Raw genomic sequence first — 18,728 nt, 5'->3', positions numbered from 1 at the left:
CCACGCCCCCCGCGCGCCCCGCCCCGCCCCCTGCCCCACCCGCGCTTCCCCCCAGCCAGGCGGGGGCCAGACAGGAGCCAGCGGGGTATTTCGACTTTTATTTTGTCCCTCGTGTATTTTGGCATGTCAAGGGCACACAAGGGGAAGCGCTGCTCGTGGCCCGCCTTGCTGCCCGCCCCACGCCCACGCCCGACGGGGCGGGCGGGAGGAATCCCCCCCCCATTCACAAGCCACACGTACACACAAGCCCCCTCCTCTCCTTCCGGACAGCAAGGAGGTGGCAACATCCCACCAAGCAGCGAAGCACTAGGGCTGTGTGTTACGGGGGTGGGGACAGTGAGGACATTTCCTATTGAAACCGATATTCCCAACCCCCCGAATCCCCTTCACTTGTGTCCACGGGGGCTCCAGCCCCCAGTCGATTAGTCAGTGAACTCTTGTCTCCCCCCGTGTCTCCACAGAGGCTATGAAGGGGCTGGAGAAAGGAGCAGGGAAGAGAAGGACCCTGCTCCTGCCCTCACTGCCCCCACCCCTTTCCCCCCCACACCTTCAGCCCAGTCTCCCCCCACCACACACAGCAAGAGGATGTTCTAGCTGGGAATCCGCTGATAGAAGTAGATGTAGCCCAGGTCCTTGGGGGGCTTCTCAGAAGCACAGACTTTCTGGTCGTTGTAGATCACCCACCTGCAACAGGCACCAGAGGAGCTCAGGGATGCCATTCCATGGTTAAGACACAACTCAATTCCACTCACCCCCCAAGACCTCTGAAGAAACAGGGGAGGATGGGGATTTCACTGAGTACCTCAGTGTGGAAATCCTTACCTGCCGTCTTTCTTGATGTGACAAACATAATGTCCGCACATAGTTGAAGTGCCCATGTGGCTGATGAAGGCAAACAGCTGATATTCTTGAAAGAAGGGGGGAAAGAGAGGATCGTCAGGGAAAGAGGAAAGATGTCTTACTCCCTTACACCCTGTACAAGGCCCTCTCTAGAGAAGGATCCCTGAAGGAAGCTCTGCTGGGTAATAATTTAGAACTGGATCCTCATCAAGCATGACCGTGAGTGATCTTAAGGCCAAACGTAGAGGGAAATGGGAGATGCTAACTTCCATTTAGCCTTCTCCCTTCCAACTTTTTATTTGGGCCATGGATGCTGGATGGGTAAGGCAGGGATTCTGCCTCCCAATAGCACCCAGCAGCCAACACCACTGGCACAAATTCTGTGTGCAGACTGGAACTGCTTCTTTCAGTGGGAACCAAAAGGGCAAAAGAGCTTCCCGGAATCACTGGATAAAAGCAGCACAGCCCTTCCTGTCTTTCACTTGATGGCACTTCCACAACCTCTCTTTTATTGGCTTCCAGGTAATCCTCAATCAGCCTGAAGGGTCTAGACTACTTTGCCATTCCTTCCCTGTTCCTCCCTGCTTCCACCTCTACAACCAGACCAGCTCTGTGACAGCTGCTGCTGCTAAAACCTGCAGTAGTGCATAGATCAGGAGTTATAAAATCCTGTTGCGTTTGCACCCCAAAATCCACTTGGAACTCACTTCCGGGTCCATCGCGCACTTTGGGACCCACAGGGACGGATTCAGAGATGGACTCGGCTGCCGAGCGCCCCTCTGAGATATCCATAGCAGCTTCTGCATCGAGGTCATCAATGTGACTAAAGATCCAATCCACAGCACGCTCCAGACTGTTGTTCTGGAAGGGAGAAGAAGACAGTGAACTTGAGAATTCCTGTTCCTGAGAAAATCCTTGCTCTGTGATGTCACCTGTGCCTCTCACCGTGGCTCTGAGCGCTTTCATTGCCTGGTCCCGGGAGAAGCCCATGGAGACAATGGTGGCCACACTGTCTTCTGAAGGAGGGTCTGGGCAGGCAATAGTTGACCCTGGCCCACTGGATCCAGGGAGAACTAATGGGTTAGCGAAGTCTGCAGCAGGAAACACAACACAGCTCAGAGTAATTACACCTCTTCAAGAGAGTACAGCCCAAGTCCAAACTACTTCACTTTTCCAGTGTGGTAGTAGGACACAAGCACAGCAGCCCAGAAGCAATAGGCTTCACCACGGCCATGGCCTCATACCTGGATCGTCCATATGTGACATGACCCAGTTCATGGCCGCCTCCACCCCGCTATTCCCTGTGTAATACACGGCTTTGCGGCAGGCATCCATGGGAAAGCCCATTTCCACTAGCTGGATAATCACCGACTCATCCAGCATGGGTGCTGTGGGAAGACAGAAGTTAGAGCCACCCACTCCCACCCATCCCTGCTGGTTCCATTTCGTCTCGTGTCACACATCCTCCAAAGCCGCCACTTCCTGGCTTTATTTCACACCAGTTTCCATCTCTCGGCTTTTCTCAGCCACCTTTCTTCTTCAGGAGAGCAGTCTCACACATGGGCAAAGAACAAAACGATTCAACCCATGAACTCAGGAGCACTGGCTCTTCCCTAGGCTCTGAACCCAACCTCCCACTGTGGTTTGTGAAAATTAAACACCCCAACCAATTGAATCCTGTATAAATCCCAGCTCTGTCTCCTCTAAATGCACTGGACATGCCACCCCCCCATCTTGCACGGAACAGGAATCAACAAACCCCCTTGCATAACACCCTTGCATAACAAGCATGCAAGGGAGGCAGCTGGCAACCACTGACAAAAGGACAGGGAAAGTCTGAGCAAGTGGGAAACTGCTAGCATGGGACACAAGGCAAGGAGAGCAAGGAAATGAGTCAGGCATCAGGAAGAGAGGAGGAGAATCACTAACATGTCGGAGAGGAGAAGTGAGGGGAGCAGAAGGAGTCGTCGTCCTCGTTGCCATAGAACCCCAGGCTACCTTTGGGCTCATCTGGTGTCACCAGCGGGGGTGCAATGTCCGGCATTTCCTCTTCTCCTTCCTGCAGCCCCGTTCCCTGCAGTGCAGAGATATCCAGCTCCTCGGGCATTTCAATGGAAACATCTGCAAGATACGGTCTTGCTCAGCCTCTGTGCAGGGGCAGAAACAAAGGACTCGGCTGGGAGATCTAGAAGGGTAAGTCCCTGGGGATGCCTGCAGCAACTTTTGGGATAGTTACTTTCCTCCTGGCAGTAATGACCACAATATCCACATGTGACTCCCAGTACCTCTATGCTCTGTACTTCTCATCCTCCTTACCGAGCTTTTTGGGCACCCAGTCCAGGCCGAAAGTGAACTTCTTGATCTGGATGACCAGATAATCTGGGAAAGAAGCGAACCGAGTCGTTCTGAAAGAAACAGATAAAAATTTTTTAAATTCCCTGTCAGCAAAGATTGAGGGTATCTAGCTGATCCAAGAAATCAGTGAGTAGGGCAGGGCCATGTCCTGAGCAGGGTGGGGGATACACCTGTCTGTGCATCTCTCCTGTGCTGAGCTTAAAGCTCCTCAAACACAGAACCATTCCTAAGGCAGAAGCCCTGACAAGACAAGATGGAATGCAAATCTTGGAGATGAGAAAAAACAGTACACAGTCTGACTTCCAAACATGTATTTTACAAGCCTGGTCAGATTTTGTTCAATTAAAAGTCTAACCCTCAAGGAATGTAGTGGAAATAACATCTTTTATTGGACCAAGAGATACACCTGCAGGAAGTGACAAGCTTTCAAGCACAAGTGCACTTTTTTGGATATGAAACATAAGCAATGGATTTTAAGTTAACTGAATTTGATTAAACATTATTTAGTTAGACAATTTGAGAGAGAAAGTGGAATCTGTGAAACAGAGGGGAATGATGTGAAGGGAGAAGTACCTGTTAAGTGAGACAGATACTCATTACCAGGTGATAATTGCAACATGCTGTAGAACTAAATTAAACAACAGTAAAGCGTTTGAATACGACTGAGTAAAAATGAAACTAAAATGTTACTTTTCAATGTGATGTTTGTTTATAGCAGTTATTGCTTAATAATGGCGTATTTATTAGAAAAGCATTTCCAACTCTTTGAGGACTTTCATTGCAAAAGAACACTCAGTAGCATCACAGCAGAAAGCAGCTTACATTCGTAATCTTGCCACGGCAACTTTACACTGCTGCATGTGCTACAGGCAGTGAAAAAAATTAAAGCTGTTTTTTAAACCTTGCTACTAGCATTTCAGTCAGCATTCTTTCAAAGAACTCATGCATCTGTTACACTCAGTGTTCTGCTGAAATCTTAGCAGTTAAAAACTTGAAGAAATTTTAAAGATGGTGCAAGATCAATGTCATCATACAGTCAGTACTGATTCCAAAGCTGAATTTTAAATTTACAGTAAAAACGACTAGTTTTCTGAAATATCACTGTATTTTTGTAGCCCCTCAGCAACTGAAATCTTATGGCTAGGACTTCACTAGGCTTCACTGCTCCTCTGCCCACTGAGGGCAAACACTCCAGCACTGATGGACGGATCCCCTCTCTGCTTCAATGTTCTATGGACCCAGGGTGTGGAGGACTACAAGCTTCAGTTTGGTTCTTCCCTCAGGCCACTACAAGAAGTCCCCAGAGATGCAGCTATGACCAGTTCATCACAGCTTAGCTGACACACACACTTACTTAAGAGCCACAGACTTGGCCTGCAAGGCTGTGCTCCAGAAATCATCCACCTGCTCTGGAGCTCCATAGGCCTCTAGGCAGGAGCTGAAAGGCACCTTGGCTCGCACCAGCTCAGGCAGCGGCTGCTTCTCCTCCTCTGCCTGCCTCTTCTTCTCCTCATATTCCAGCAGCTCATCTAGAGAATAAAGCAGAGGAGTAAAGGACCACCTCTAGGTACCTCCAAAGTGACTGGTGTAAGCCACAGCCAGAGGCAGAGCAGGCCTATAGATACACGCCATCAAGAACGGAGCACAGCTTCCAGAGCACAGCTCTGCTACTGCAGTCGCTCCTGTTTTGCTGCTGAATCACAGCCCAGCTTGTGTCCAATGGCTCTAGAGGGACATCACCGTGTCACACCACCTCGGAAGAAATCAGCCCAATCCCACCAAAGCAGGAGAAGGATCTGGCCTCAGAAGTGGCAAAGAAGTCCCTTTCTCATTTAAGGAGTTCTGCAAGGATAGCACAATATACAAACATAGGGTTTGCCACTGCTCTGCTCCTGGCACATTACTGACCTTTGTTGAGTGCAGCATCCATGGGCACAGGCAGCTGCATAATATAGTCCACACGCTGGGTATATTTCACCTTTTCTGTAGCCAGGCACTTCAGCTTCTCCTCCACCAGAAAACGGAAGACCTCGTTAGGGTTCTCCGAGCTGCGGCAGTTCCGCTAAAGAAGGAGAGATTAGAAGGACAGATGTAACATCAGGATGGCAGAAAAAATGATCTGCAGTAGGAGTGATGCCACACAACATGTGGCTGGAGAGTATTCATTTCTGTACCCAGTCCCCTGGAAAAGACAGCAAAGAGGAAACTAAAGGCAGCTTCTGTACTCCAGGAAGCCATGGCATTCCTGCTGCTAAAGAAGAAAGTTTACATCTCCAGCTGTGCCACTCCCAGAAAAGATTTCTCTATGGAATCAGCCCTGAAAACATGGCCAAGCACCTGTCCTTCTCCACCCTGGTAGGTGCCAGGTGGCCCATTTCCTTGTGTTCTCTCCTTCTCTCTGCTCCAATTGCCAGCTTCTCACTTCCACCCCTCACCCCTTGGTGTGGGAAGAAAATCAAGCTGGACTTTTCCATGATTTGCCAGACAGATTCAATCATTACCTCCACCATGTTGATGAAGTGCAGAAAGAATTCCTGGGCATCCTGCTGTCGGTTAGTGGAAAATTCTGGGTGCCCCTTTCCGATGAGGGACTTAAACATGCGTGGAGCGATGCCATTTTGCATACCCTGCAAATAACAATGAGGAAGAGGAAGGTGGTCACAATTTGCCAAGCACGTGTCCTGGCATGTAGCATTTTATTCTTAGCCATGCTTTTTCTTCAGGTGGCAGGCCTTGGAACAAGCCCCAGCACATGCCTTCAGAAAGGGTTCTCCCTCCTTTGCCACACAGCACACGTGATACCTCATGCAACATGCACATGAAAGAGGATGCTGAATCCAAGCCTCACCTTCTGATCAGGCTGCTGCTCCCCATCTGCAGAAGCTGGCCTTGAATACTCCCCAGAAAGCAGACCATGGCCCAGTTTGGCTCTGGAATGACGAAGTCACTGTTAGTATCAATGTTTCTTCAATCTCATATGCTCCAAGAGCCACATCAACCCATCCAGATTTAACATTGCCATGGTCTGTCAGTCTCACAGATAACAGCTTTCTCTGCTGTGCCAGGCAAGATTATCTCATTGTGGTCTGTTCTCTGGCCCCTGGAGACATCACTGACTTCAAAGTTACCGGGGCTTTTGGGTGCCAATCTCAACCACTGCTTGCACACGGGGTGGAACATGAAGGAGCAGCTGGTGCTAAGCCACAGACCAGCTGCACAACAGCCAGGCTGAGCTGCAGCCTGACAGGGAGAACGGAGCAGTGTCTGACTGCAGGAGACAACAGGGCAGAGAAATTGTCTGAGACAGAAATAGCACTGCTCTGAGCAGACTGATCACGTTTTCCCAGAGGAAAGATTGACTGCGTGAGGTGCTCAATGGACAACAGTATGTGTTCAGTGATTTCCTCCTATGCTCCTATGCTCAGACCCTCCTGCTATTCCATTTCACTCCAGTCCTTCTCCATCATTATTGCCATTTGTCTGGAACCAAACCTTACCATTTCCTCCCTTTGCCCAGGCAATTTCTGATGTCTCACCTGAATCCCCTCTCAGTGAACACCCCACTCCAGGCTGCCCAAATTTAGAATCCTCCTGTACCACTGAACTCTCTGTCCACAAAAGCCACCTTCCATTCCTCCACCCTGAACTTCCACATGCTTGTTTGAGAGCAGCTGTAGCACAGACTTGACGTACTTGAAATGCAACCCCCTCCCAAATCTTGTGTTCCTCCTTCTGCATATCCTCCTGCACAGCACCTCTTGAGGGAAGCCTCTTCAAGCATACATAAGTTATCTAGTGAGAATAAAGCTGCCAAAACCTACGTATCCCCATGCTCTCTGTCATCTCCCTCCACTGCAGACAGCAAGCCCCTTTTAACTGTTACACAGACAGAATCTGCTTCCCAGAAATCCCCCCAGTTAACAGGCATAACAGGCACATAATACATTTCAGAGCCTCCCATGCACACAGGGTGCACTCTGTCCTCTCCACCTAGGGCATTCAGCTGAACTTCCTTGGATTAGATCCTTATTGTTCACTGAGGATCAGTGCCTCTGGTGACAGGCAAGGAAAAAGAGGTGAGGCTTTAAGGGAGAACCCTGGAGCAAAGCAGCACAGAGGGGATGCATCCAGGCAGCCTCAGCCTTCCTTCTCTCACCAAAATTCTACGTACACTTGTGTGCTGAAATCCTGCGTGGGGTCCGAAGGTGCACTTTGGAATATCTTCTCCAGCTTGTCCACATACCTGCAGAGCAAAGCGGAGCAATCTAAGGGATGTCCAGCTTCATCTGGTTCTGAGCAGGATTACTGCAACAGAAACTCTAGGAGACCTTTGCACTGATCCCAGACTAATGGAAAGGAGTGATTAAGCTCACTTACTTTCTCTGGAAGTCTGGGATACTGAACAGCACCTGCATCACAGAATTGAGGTAGCAACTGTTGCCCAGGTTACGGATACCAGTGTACCCAGGCCCATAGAGGGGCTTGAGTTGAACACCAGACTCCTGGATGAGCTCCCACTCCCCAATGCGCTGGTTCATGTCTATTTCCAGTTCTGTCATCGTCTTGTCTGTCTGCAGAGGGAAAGAACGGGAAAATCCTCAAAGAAGCCTCAAGGAAACATCAGAGGTGTGAAAAGTGCAATGCTGTAGAGAAACAGACTCAAGTCCATTTTGTTTTATTCTATAAGCAGAGGAGGAAAAAACAAGAGTTGTTTCCATATATATAAATACCTGGGAAAGAAAGAGGAGGGAAAAGAAATACGGGAGAAATCTAAACCATTCCCTATAAAGAGGCATGGGAACCACACATTAACAAAAAAAGCTCAGTACCTGGGAGCCTCCCTGCCCACAGTACTGACACATAACCCCAGGGAAATAAACCTGAGGGACATGAAAGAAAGGCAAAAAAAGGCAATCAAAGAAGAAAGGCAAATGAGACAACTCTCTATGTGACAAAAAACCCCCCAGGGTTTCTTTATCAGGAATGGTTCTGCATAGCCACAGAAAGCTGGAATCCAACACAGACACCTCAGAGCTGCTTCTCTCTCCCTCTGGGCCTATGGAGGACACCACTTCCTCCTTACCTTCTGCATCTTGAGCATGTCAATCCCAAAGTGTGCCAGGTGTTCTGCCAGGTTGGGATCCAACACCATGTCATCCTCATCGTAGGAGTAGACATCTGTGCAGGAAAACAGAAAAAAGATCTCAAATTCACAGCTGGATGAAGAAAGCACACAGAACTGTGAGTTTTGACAAACTGAGCCATTGGGGTTTCTACCCTTTCTCAGCAGAATAATGTAACAGGCAGAACACTGAGATTCCTCCTAAACATGTGACTAAGACAACTTTGTCACCGATCAGGGTACAGAGGCACACTGATGCCAGGAGTAAGGAAAATGGGTTACTGTGCCATACACTCTCTGCTCAGGATTTGAACAAACGATTCTCTGATAAACACCCCAGCACAGAAAATCAGATGGCAACCTGGATAACTATTCTAAAAGCTCCCAATTACAAGGGAGGGGCAGAGGAAAGCAAGGGTTTTCTTATCAGCTTGTCCTTTGCTTCACACAAGAAGCAGGTCAGCGTGGGAAAGTTCACAATGGGATGACACTGCGTGTTCCAGGTCACAAGATGGTCAACACCACCCCGACACCCGCAAGAGATCTGTGTCAGCCTGAGTGGTGCCTGGCATCCCTTGCCCTGGGAGGATGCCCCTCCTCACCAGCCCCATCAGGAGTAATTGTTCCCAGTTTCACAGCCAGCGGGTAGCCGGTTTCTCGGTAGTGCTCGACTGCGTGGTTGTTGCCACCGCTGCCGTCGAAGTAGCGCCGACCACAGAGGATGGCTCCGTCGGTCATGTTCAGCCACAGGTTCTCCTTCATGTCACACTTGCTGCACTTCCAGCCACTATTGACAAGGGACAGAGAAAAAGAGATCAGAGGGAATGCCTCCCTGGGTCCTACCTCCCAAGCCCTCGCCACTGCTGCCCACTGCAATGTCCAGAGTGTAAGTGATCTCGCTCCTCTTTCACTGCAGAGCACCGAGAACCCTGATAAACCTTAACGTGCCACCTCCCCTGAATGTACTGTGACGAGGCACACTCAGAGACAGGCCAGCACTGCAGAAGGGCCTGGGACACAGAGTGACACAGCAAGTTCCAGCGCTATGCTCACCACGGTGGGATGCGGACATCGTTCTGAAGCTGCTGCAGGGAAAAAGCGTGTTTGGAAACACGCCGAACCTCCCCATCCCAAGCCTGCACCTCCTGCTTCCGTGAGGCTGAATCTGCTGTCAGGATGGCCTCAATCGCACTGGCAATCTGGAATTAGGACAGCAGGAGAAAACATGAGGGGCCGCCCTACCACGGTAAGGGCACAAGAAGCTTCCAGTGCCACAACACTCTACATTTAAACAAGTTGGTTGAGACTTTTGGGAGCCTCAGCCACACACAAGCCAGAACTCTGTAATATACAGCACTGTGGAAGCGCAGAACAATCCTGATGACTGCCAGCTGAGACTTCACAGCAGCTCTGCAGGATCCCTCTTACAGGGCAGTTTTCTTCTCTGTAATGGTACATTTCCTCATCAACAGTACACACAGCCCTCCACCCAAACATACCCTGTCTTTGACCATGTCTGGTAGTCCCTCCAGCCCATCACGTGGAATATCCAAATGGTCTGGCAAAATTACTATTTTTACATCTTCGTCATATTCAAACTTCTCTTCTGTGATGTCAAATCCACCTTCTACACCTACAAAAAGAAAAAAACATTGTGGTAACAGGTGAAACCAAAGAGCTTGAAAAGCTTCTTTCCCCACAGCTTACATTAAATAAGGCAAAGATCTAAATCAGTGATCCGCAACCTTTCTTCCATTTCTGGATCCCAGAGCTTCTGCTGGTGGACTTCACAGGAACAATTATAAGCCTAGTGACAATAGGCTTATTTTTCCCAGCTCTCTTTACAGATGCTTTAAAACAATCTCCAGACTCTGGCTACAACCAGGAAGAAAACCAAACCTCCTCTAGAGAGGCACTGGCCAGAACAGAGGCAAGAAAAAGCACTGGTGTTCATCCTTAACCAGAATACTCAAGACAATGAATGGAGATGTGCATGAAGTAAGGCAGGGCAAAGGTCAAGTCTACTAGTGTCTTTAAGAAGCTTGCCTCTCTCTCTTGCCTTTTCCAGAAAGGACAGTCTAGAGTCTTGCACTCAAGCAAGAAGAACCAGGAGTTCCTCTGGAACCAGAAGATCCAGAATTGCAGAAAAAGTCTGAGCAAAGGTATAATGATAGTAGCTTCTATGCCCACCTAGCCGTGCTTTCCAGAGGTTGCACCAGAAACTGGAGATCCATATGTAAAAAGTTATTTGCCAGCTGTAAAGAGTCCTCATGGATGCTCACCAAAACATCTGCAGTTCCTGCACATTCCCTCACCTACAGTTTTTGGATCATGTAGGTACTCAGAGGAAAAGCTTGGCCTTCTCTGTTCTGCAGATATTCACATCCTACGTCCCAAAAGGAAGCAGGCAGAAGACACATGGCTTATTAACAGCCTAAACCCCCTGTGTTTTCAAACTGAATTTCCTATATTTCTGGAAAAACTGCATGCTGTGACTGCAATAATCTCTGCAATAAATATCTGAACATCTGCGGCTGCTACAGATCTCTGAAGGCAATAAAAGCTTTTGCTGCTCAGTGCCTCTGCCTCAAGAATCCTGTGTGCAACAGTTCTGATAACCACTACCATATTTCCTTAAAACATTCTTGTCAAAAATATCCAGTCCCATGATATCTCCTGCCACTCCCTCCTTAGATACCTACAGTTTTTACACTGTGCATAAAATGCTACGTACGAACACAATGATTTTAGAAAACAGTCACCAGCATCATGCAACAACACACCTAGATTACCCTCCTCTGTGCCTCTTCAGCACAGCCCCGAGATTTCCTGTCACCACTTCATACAGTAAAGCCACACACAATCCTAAACCCTAAAGAATTCCTAAACACATTCCTAAACCCTAAACAAACTAAGCGAGACTGGTGAGGTCCCCTCAGGTGGTTATGTGAACCTTCTGAGGCTCCAGATGAGAAAGAGTGTCAATAACTACCAGCCTGCCTCCCTTTCCATGGTGATACCCAAGAACTACGCACCACAAAAGTCCATCAGACAACATGCATGCATTGGAGGCAAACACTGTAGATCTTTTCTCGTCATTGAGAGGGGAAAGTGAGATACAGAGGGATCAAGGGCTACATTTTGTTCACAAATCTTTCTAGTACTTTAAAAAAATCTCCCGTGTCGGTATTAGCTAAACCACCACAGTTCAGCAAAAACAAAGCTAAAAAAAACTTCCCTTGAACTTGAGACCATTGTCTCACAGAGCTAATACTTTTTCTTTATTTTCTCCTGCTCCATTCACACCACTAAGCTGTTATCACAGGCAGGTATTTGCTGACCCACAGGAAACACTTGTTCCAAGACCTTTGTAGAATTCAGCCTGCAGAAATAACTCATAATGCAGACTGGGCCTCATCTCTCCCAAAGCAGCATAGTCATATATATACACAAAAGCACTGGCTATCTGAAGAAACAGAGATTCTAGCCTCAATTTTGCTAGAAGTCATCTTTGGGGCTCTATTCAGCACACCAGCAAAACAGGGAGCAGCTGACAGCCTTAATAGTGGTGTTTGTGCTCTGGCAGCAGACGAGTCACTAGGCGTCTACAGCAAGGGAAAAGGGAGCCAAAATCAAGACATTCATGGCCCAGATTCTGGATTTCCCTCTAGTGGTCAGCTTCCAGCAAGCCAAGAACCTGTTACTGCTACAAATGTTCCTGTCCCTTCCTTTATGTGTCTCCATAATGGCCCAGAAATTACCAGCTGAGACTGCTCCAAATAAGCAGCATCTCCACCGATTGCCGTGACAGCCCTCTCGGTCGGTGAAAGACCGCAATGGAACACTGGCCTTGTTCTTCCAAAAAAAGAGAGATTTAAAACATTTTTTATGTTTTAATGCTCATATGTATTTCCTACAGTATCAGCCTGATAAGACCTCATGAGCCAGAAATGTTAATGCAGCATTTCCCATTAATTTCTGTATCAATAATGCTAGTTCAATATCAGAAAAGTTTAAAAAACAGTTTATCTGCCAGGAACTTCAAACTCACTTTTCTCAGACACATATTTTCTCAAACTTACTTCAGCCTCATGCTGGGCACATTGTGTCCAGCAACAGCCCCAGTCTGGTGATCCCCACACCAAGATGAGCCAGGCATGTGGGGTCACGGCAGAGGATAAAGAACCACATTTATCCACGGAAAACAAGATGCAACTTTGGACACGGAACACAACTGCCACCTTAATGACCCGAGACACACTGGAAAACACAAAGTCTGCATTTGGCCAGGGATACTAGCCAAGAAGAGTAAAGCAAAAGAGACAAACCAAGCAGCTCCAGAGGACTGTCTGAACACAAGGACCATATGTGCTTCCTTACCAATAGCCAAGCGAGTTGGTTTCTTCCTTGGGGGGTCCCCAGCACTGGAGTTGGTGTCTTCTTCCTTCTGTGGCATTGAGAAGAAATAGGGAAACAGGAGTTAAGGGGACAGGCACGCTGTGGCAAGCCTTAGGGATTGAAATCAAGCTACTCTGAAAACAGAAGGAAGCCAGGCAGGAATAACATGAGCAATCCATACAACAACTCAGCATAAACAGAACTCATGCACGAGTGTCCCGCAATTCACCAGGAAAAACAATAGCTCCATCTCAGGGGAGAAAGCTCTGTATCTGATGGAATACACAGACACAGCACAGCTCTCAATTTCAGAATAAGTTTGAGCATATGTATTTCTATTTTTTTACCGGTTTACGTGTTCTTTTGAGGTGCAGGTAGACCCGTTGGCCTGTTTTCTGATAGTGCTTTTCCACATACTGCTTCCCAAAGCCCAGGAACGTGTTCATGCAGATATACAAGCCTCCATCTGACTCCTGGAAGGAAGGAGGGACAAAACTGAAGGGAGGTGGTAAGGAAGGCCATTCCAGCTGCTAGGATAGGCACAGCAGACTAGTCATTATTCGTTAAGTCATGGCAACAGCTCGTTCCTACAGAGCAGCCACAAGCTGCTAGTAAGAAATAGGACAGCAAGCCCCAGCCTGGCCATCCCAGCAGAACAGGTACTTCTGTCATGATGATGTATTTAAAAAACTATTTGCGTGTTCATTTATGGCAGGATGCTACCAAATCAGGAAAGCCTGAGTTTCTACGAGAGTTCATCTCGTAAAAGGCCCTTAGCACGCACAGCTTACAAGTTCAGAGTATGGTACAATCATTACCAGCAGAACTGTGGCACCCTGTCCAAAGGCGTGACTCCCAGTGCCATAGGGAATGATGCCAAGCTACACTGCGAGGAAGGTTAACAGACCACTGTTTACTTTTGCTGTTGTGTTCAAAAGCCTGTGAGCAGATTGGAAACAGATACGTGCCCCCACCATCCCACCAGCTGGAACACCACACTCATTCAGCAGATACCCTTTTCAAATTGAAGGGGACGCAAACACAGAAGCTGGAAAGGAGGGAAACCACTACGAAGCTTTCAGAAGCTGCTGGGACTGAGACAGAGTGGGCATTGCACGGTCAGGCATCACTGTGGAGCTCGGGGAGGGAAAGAGGGTCAGCATGCCATGTGCCGCTTCCTCGAAGGACCCGTATCTTCCACTGCAGCCCATTTCTGCCGGGCTGGGGCTTAGCCCGGACGGGCGCCCGCGAAGAAACTCAAGGGGGACCTCGCCCTCCCTCTGCCTTCGCCTCCCCAGGTCCACTGAGGCCGAGCGAGGGTAGCGCAGGAAGCGCGGGGATGCCAGCGGGGTGGAGACGGCTGGAGAAGGGACCACTGCCATCTTAATGACACAGCACGGCCTCGCCCCCCGCCTGCCGGGCCAAGCCGCGCGGCCAGGCCGGGGGGGCGGCTCAGACCCGGGCAGGGCGGGACCCCCGGCACGCCCCCCCCGCCGCCGAGGGCGGGCCCGGGACGCGGCCGACCCCCCGCCCCCCGCCGGACTAAAAGTCCTGGCGAGCCCCTGCACGGAGGGTTCGGGCCGGGGGCGCTCCTTCTCCAGGGACTGCCGGCGAGCCGGGCCGCCGCTGATCGGGGCGAGCGCCCTGCCCACGCCCGCCCCAGCCGCAGAACTACAGCCCCCAGCGGACGGCGGGCGGGCGGGGCGCGCCGCGGGGCACGCCGGGCGCAGTAGTCCGCGAGGGCCCTGCGCGCCGCCCGAGAGCGGCCGCCGCGGCCACGGCGGAACCACAAATCCCGTGAGGCCCCGGGCGGGCGGCGCCCCGGCGGGCGGCGAGGTGGGAGCCGGCCGCGGCGGGAGCAGCCCGGGCGGGCGGGCGGGCCGGCGGCGGGGCGCGCTTACCGGCGTGTCGAAGGAGAAGGCGCACTCGTCCTTGTGGACGCGGTCGCCGGCCTTGGGCACCCGGATGGACGGCAACACCGACAGCAGCGCCTCGCTCAGCTCCGCCATGACAGCGGCTCACCGCGGCACCGCCCACAGCCCCGCCCCGCCCAATCGCAGCCCGGCGCGGTCGGGCGGGTCCTAGCCAATCGGCAGCGAGGCTGACGGCCGGACTCGCCGTGCCGACCCTCCGGCTCGCCGAATCGCAACCGCTCTTCGGCCATCGCGGGAGGCGGTGCCGGGCCCCATGACCAATAACGGCGTACCGAGGGGCGAGGGGGCGGGTCTGTCCCGGAAGATTGACAGCGGGGCGAGGCGGGACGTGACGGGCGGGGACTGCGGAGCCGACGGGCTAGCGGGGCCGGGAGATGGGCGTGGCGAGGCGAGCCCCGCCCCCGCGGAGCGGCCAATGGGCGGCGGCACCGCCCGGCGCGCGGGAGATTCGAACGGCGCGTCCGGCGGGGCAGGGGCGCAGTGCGGCCGCCGCCGCCATGGGGGCCTCCGCCAGCTCCCCCGCCACCCCGGCCGCGCCCCGCAACAAGCACCTGGCGCACGTCAGCGACCCCCGCTCCCCCACCGCCGGCATCCTGCGCACCCCCATCGAGGTAGGCGCCCTCCCGCCGCCTCTTCCCCCTGCCTGGCTCCGGCCCGCCGCCCCCACGGCTGCCCTCTCCGCAGGTGGTGAGCTCCCCGGCGGGCAGCCCGCAGCCCAGCCCCGCCGAGCCGCCGGCGGGCACCGGCCAGGAGCGGGACCCACGGTCGCCCACACCCGGCATATTCCGCACGCCCATGAGAGCCGTGTCGAGTGGTAAGCGAAGCCGCCGTAGGTGGGCGGGTTGAGGGGCTGCCTGACCTAGAGGCTCACCGCGTCCCTCTCCGTCCCCGGCAGACAGCGTGGACCGCCTGGTGAAGCAGCTCAGCGAGGCCTTCGGGGCCGAGACCGCGGCTCCGGAGCCGGCGCCTCCGGCAGCGGCCGGCCTCGCCGAGGAGCCGGCTCGGCGGAGCTCCCCGCCCGCGGGCCAAGAGGCGGAGAGGCCGCCCTCCCCCAGCACAGCCCGGCCCGGCCGCCCTGCCGGGCACGGCTTCTCCTCGGGTAAGTGCTCGGTGTGCGGGTGACAGGGCTCCGTGTGCCCGGAGAGCTGCGCGGGATGGGCTCTCGGCACCGTCTGGTCCGGGTGCCTTCTCCGGGTTTGCTCCCTCAGAGCCAATTCAGCTGTGTCCCACCGCCTGGAGCCTCTGCAGCAGGGGTCCCCTCAGAAAACTTGTGTCGTAGAACCGATTTCTGTCCAGGGCTGAGAAGTTGTTTTTAACCTGTATTCAAAATCCAGAGGTATATGATAACTCTTCTCCTCTCTGAGATCGGTTTGTGACTGTGGAGGCCTGTCCAGAGAGACCCTACAGTTTCTCCTTGGGAGGAGCTATGGAGCAAGTGTGGGCAGCGCATCTCTGTGTACTATGGCTGAGCAGTGCCGAGAGACTTTGATACAGCCTGTACTTCAGAAAGCTCTGTGCTGGGCACCGCTCCTTGGAGGAGCGGCTGAGAACTGGGACTGTTCAACCTGGAGAGGAAAACACTCATGGTGTGTTTTATTAATAGATACAAATACCTGAAGGAAGGGAGAGCCAGGTTCTTTTCAGTGGTGCCCAATGATGGGACCAGTGGCAAAGGGGATGGAATGGTACACAGGAAATTCTTTTTTTCCACTGTGAGGGTGACCAAGCACTGGAGCAGGTTGCTCAGAGAGGCTGCAGAATCTCTGTCCTTTGAGATATTCAAGAGACTCCTGGACATGGTCTTGGACAATGGGCTCTAGGTGACCCTGGTGGAGTAGGTCCTCTAGAGTTCATTTCCAGCATTAACGTTCCTGTGATCCCTTTGCCTCAAAGCCCTTGGGTAAGTCTTTGATAAAGCCCAGGAAACGTTTAAAGTCCGGGACCTTTGAGACTTGTCACAATGCACCGGTGTGTTTTGCTTTTGTCAACTAGTGAGCAAGCCCATAAGACACAAGCCCAACAACAAATTCATGGCGACATCTGGAGGAACTGGCCGCTCTCCCCTCAGCGTTCTACGGGACGATAATTCTCCCAGTGCTCCTGCCCCTCGCCAGGTAATGTTTCATGGGCCATACTGAGGGAGGGAGGGAGACTGAGCTGGGGAAAAAAAAAAAGCAAACCCTTCAATTTCTGTATCTTGTAGGTCCCAGGTCTCCTAGGCCTGTAGAGAGTAGTAACTTCACAAGTGTTTTTCTGTGGGTCAGTCTTGTCACTAGTTTCCTCTGAGTCTTGTTCAATGTCTGTCTTTGGCCTTACCATGAAATTGCCCATTTCAGTACATTCTTTCTCTTTAGGCTGTAGAAAAAAGTCACTCTTATGCTTGTCACAAGAGAGTCCAAGCTGAATGGCCTGAAACTAGGCTATGTATTCTTCTGAGAATTAACTAACCTTCAATTAACTTGTGTTTTACACTCTGTGTTTGGGTTTTTTTATTTCTCTAGGGCAAGAGGCATGTGTTGGGAGAGAACCTTGGGGAGAAGAAGGAAGCAGATCTGAGCAGGAGCCTTAAATCTGGAAACTGTGCTTGGAGTGACTTGAACAAGGAGAACCAACAGTGTCCTTTTGTGGAGAACTAGACACTTCTTTTTTCAGGAGCTTGCTATAATTTGCTCCTGTGTTTTGAGAATTTTCTAGTGGGGAGAAATCGCACAATTGACTGAACCCTCAAAGCAGTGTCACATTTCTCTCCCTCCTCTTCCTAGTTTGCCGTGTCTTATGTACAGCACAAACTTTCTCTTTTATTGTGTATCAGCTGTATTGACTTTTACAGAGTTTTTATCCCTAGTAAATAAATTTGTGTTCAACCTTTACTGACTGTATGTCCTGGTATTACTCTTGCCTGCCCAGCACAATATTTTCTTTGGGACAAGGGTTCAGGAACACATAGTTCAGCTTTCCATTAGCCTTAAAATGGCTTTGTCCCGTGCCTGGAGCATGCTGAAGGGTATAGCTTTGAATCCATGTACAACTGTGGGAGCTGGGAAGCTGCAGCTCCCTGCAGGAAAGTGATGTATATCCAGTGTCACCTCTGGAGTTGTACTGTTCCTACACTGACCTGAAACTGAGTTAGGTAAGGGTCTGTGGTGAGGGTGAGATCCAAAATCACGTGAGACAGCATCTCCAGCTCTCCCTAGGAGAGCCTTAGGGCCCACAGGCTGCTGCTCTGAGCCAACAAGTACAATTAGGGGCTGAATAAAATGGCTGTGTCCTGTAACTGAGCTAAAATATCCAAGCTTTGAGAGGATGCACTTTCAGCTCTCTATCCCAACTTTAGCCTCTCCTCAAATAAAACATCTGAGGAACAGCCTCCCCTGGGGTCTGTGAGCTAAAGCAAGGTCTGTGCGTGAGGTGGTTGCTGACTGGTTGAGACCAGCAGGCACTAGTCACAGGACAGGAGTTACGTTTGCAGTAGCTCATTGCAATGCTGGAAAGAACCACGGCCTGCAGTGCTTCTGTGAGCTTTCTTTATTTGCCTGGACTATGAAGATCTAAACAGACTTGAAAACATGGGCTGATGGCTACTGGTTAGACAGGGTCACCATACAATGCAGGAGTGAGGCAAAGAGGGAAGGAACAGCAAGAAACAGAAAATAAATAAGAATAAATATAATATTCCCTGATATTCTGGCAGGTCTTGAGGGCTACCTTTCTGCCATTTATGCATAGATAAGACTTGAACTAAGAATAATATTCCCTGCTATTCTGGCAGGTCTGAAGGCTGCCTTTCCCCTCTTTATGCATAGACAGGACTTGAGCTAAGTGTTCCTGCATGGACATGAGCCAAATTTACACTAGCTTTATGTCTGGTGCCGTAGAAATCTCAAACCCAGTGTGTCTCTGGGGCTGTCTGCCTGGATACAGGGCAAGCTGCCCAGAGAAGTTAGGCAGAGTTAAAGCAGAGAGAGAACTTAGTCTGGGGTGGGTGTTGCACGAGGGGTCCTCTGAAGGAAGAGGATGGGTGCTAGTGTGGGTAGAGATGTTTGAAGGAAGGTGCAGGATGTCTGAATTGTACTGCAAAG

The 18,728-nt window shown here is 51.1% G+C and overlaps 2 protein-coding genes across 3 annotated transcripts; one reads left to right on the top strand and one right to left on the bottom strand.

Moving 5' to 3' along the window:
• Window positions 1–78: 78 nt before the first annotated feature.
• Window positions 79–14,778, bottom strand: USP5 (ubiquitin specific peptidase 5). 2 transcript variants are annotated; one of them, XM_040055603.1, is made up of 20 exons: window positions 14,617–14,778; window positions 13,063–13,188; window positions 12,698–12,764; window positions 9,817–9,950; window positions 9,371–9,516; window positions 8,920–9,104; window positions 8,279–8,373; window positions 7,573–7,766; window positions 7,367–7,438; window positions 6,044–6,125; window positions 5,697–5,822; window positions 5,104–5,257; window positions 4,550–4,724; window positions 3,157–3,245; window positions 2,770–2,961; window positions 2,085–2,228; window positions 1,786–1,931; window positions 1,548–1,701; window positions 823–907; window positions 79–684 (listed from the first exon to the last, which is right to left on the bottom strand). In XM_040055603.1, exons 1-20 carry the CDS (start codon window positions 14,722–14,724, stop codon window positions 591–593), a joined length of 2,568 nt encoding a protein of 855 aa, XP_039911537.1. In that variant the 5' UTR covers window positions 14,725–14,778; the 3' UTR covers window positions 79–590. The 2 variants fall into 2 exon arrangements, with proteins under 2 accessions (XP_039911537.1, XP_039911538.1); XM_040055604.1 differs by having other exon boundaries at window positions 2,839–2,961; window positions 14,617–14,763.
• A 364-nt stretch (window positions 14,779–15,142) lies between these two features.
• CDCA3 (cell division cycle associated 3) lies at window positions 15,143–17,519 on the top strand. Its single transcript, XM_040054911.1, has 5 exons — window positions 15,143–15,260; window positions 15,334–15,463; window positions 15,545–15,748; window positions 16,642–16,763; window positions 17,151–17,519. The coding sequence occupies exons 1-5, from the start codon at window positions 15,147–15,149 to the stop codon at window positions 17,283–17,285; spliced, it is 705 nt and encodes a 234-aa protein (XP_039910845.1). The 5' UTR covers window positions 15,143–15,146; the 3' UTR covers window positions 17,286–17,519.
• The last annotated feature ends 1,209 nt before the right edge of the window (window positions 17,520–18,728 follow it).

Source organism: Hirundo rustica, chromosome 2 (genome assembly GCF_015227805.2).
Source record: "Hirundo rustica isolate bHirRus1 chromosome 2, bHirRus1.pri.v3, whole genome shotgun sequence".
NCBI lineage: Eukaryota > Metazoa > Chordata > Aves > Passeriformes > Hirundinidae > Hirundo > Hirundo rustica.
This window is presented reverse-complemented; position numbering and strand designations above follow the sequence as displayed.

Coding starts and splice junctions, on each gene's coding strand:
- USP5 (XM_040055603.1), bottom strand. CDS start 14,724: ATGGCGGAGCTGAGCGAGGCGCTGCTGTCGGTGTTGCCGTCCATCCGG. Junction 5,823..6,043: donor AGCAGCAGCCTGATCAGAAG/GTGAGGCTTGGA, acceptor TGTTATTTGCAG/GGTATGCAAAATGGCATCGC. Junction 908..1,547: donor AGTGCGCGATGGACCCGGAA/GTGAGTTCCAAG, acceptor CCTTCTTTCAAG/AATATCAGCTGTTTGCCTTC.
- CDCA3 (XM_040054911.1), top strand. CDS start 15,147: ATGGGGGCCTCCGCCAGCTCCCCCGCCACCCCGGCCGCGCCCCGCAAC. Junction 15,261..15,333: donor TCCTGCGCACCCCCATCGAG/GTAGGCGCCCTC, acceptor CCCTCTCCGCAG/GTGGTGAGCTCCCCGGCGGG. Junction 15,749..16,641: donor CGGGCACGGCTTCTCCTCGG/GTAAGTGCTCGG, acceptor TTTGTCAACTAG/TGAGCAAGCCCATAAGACAC.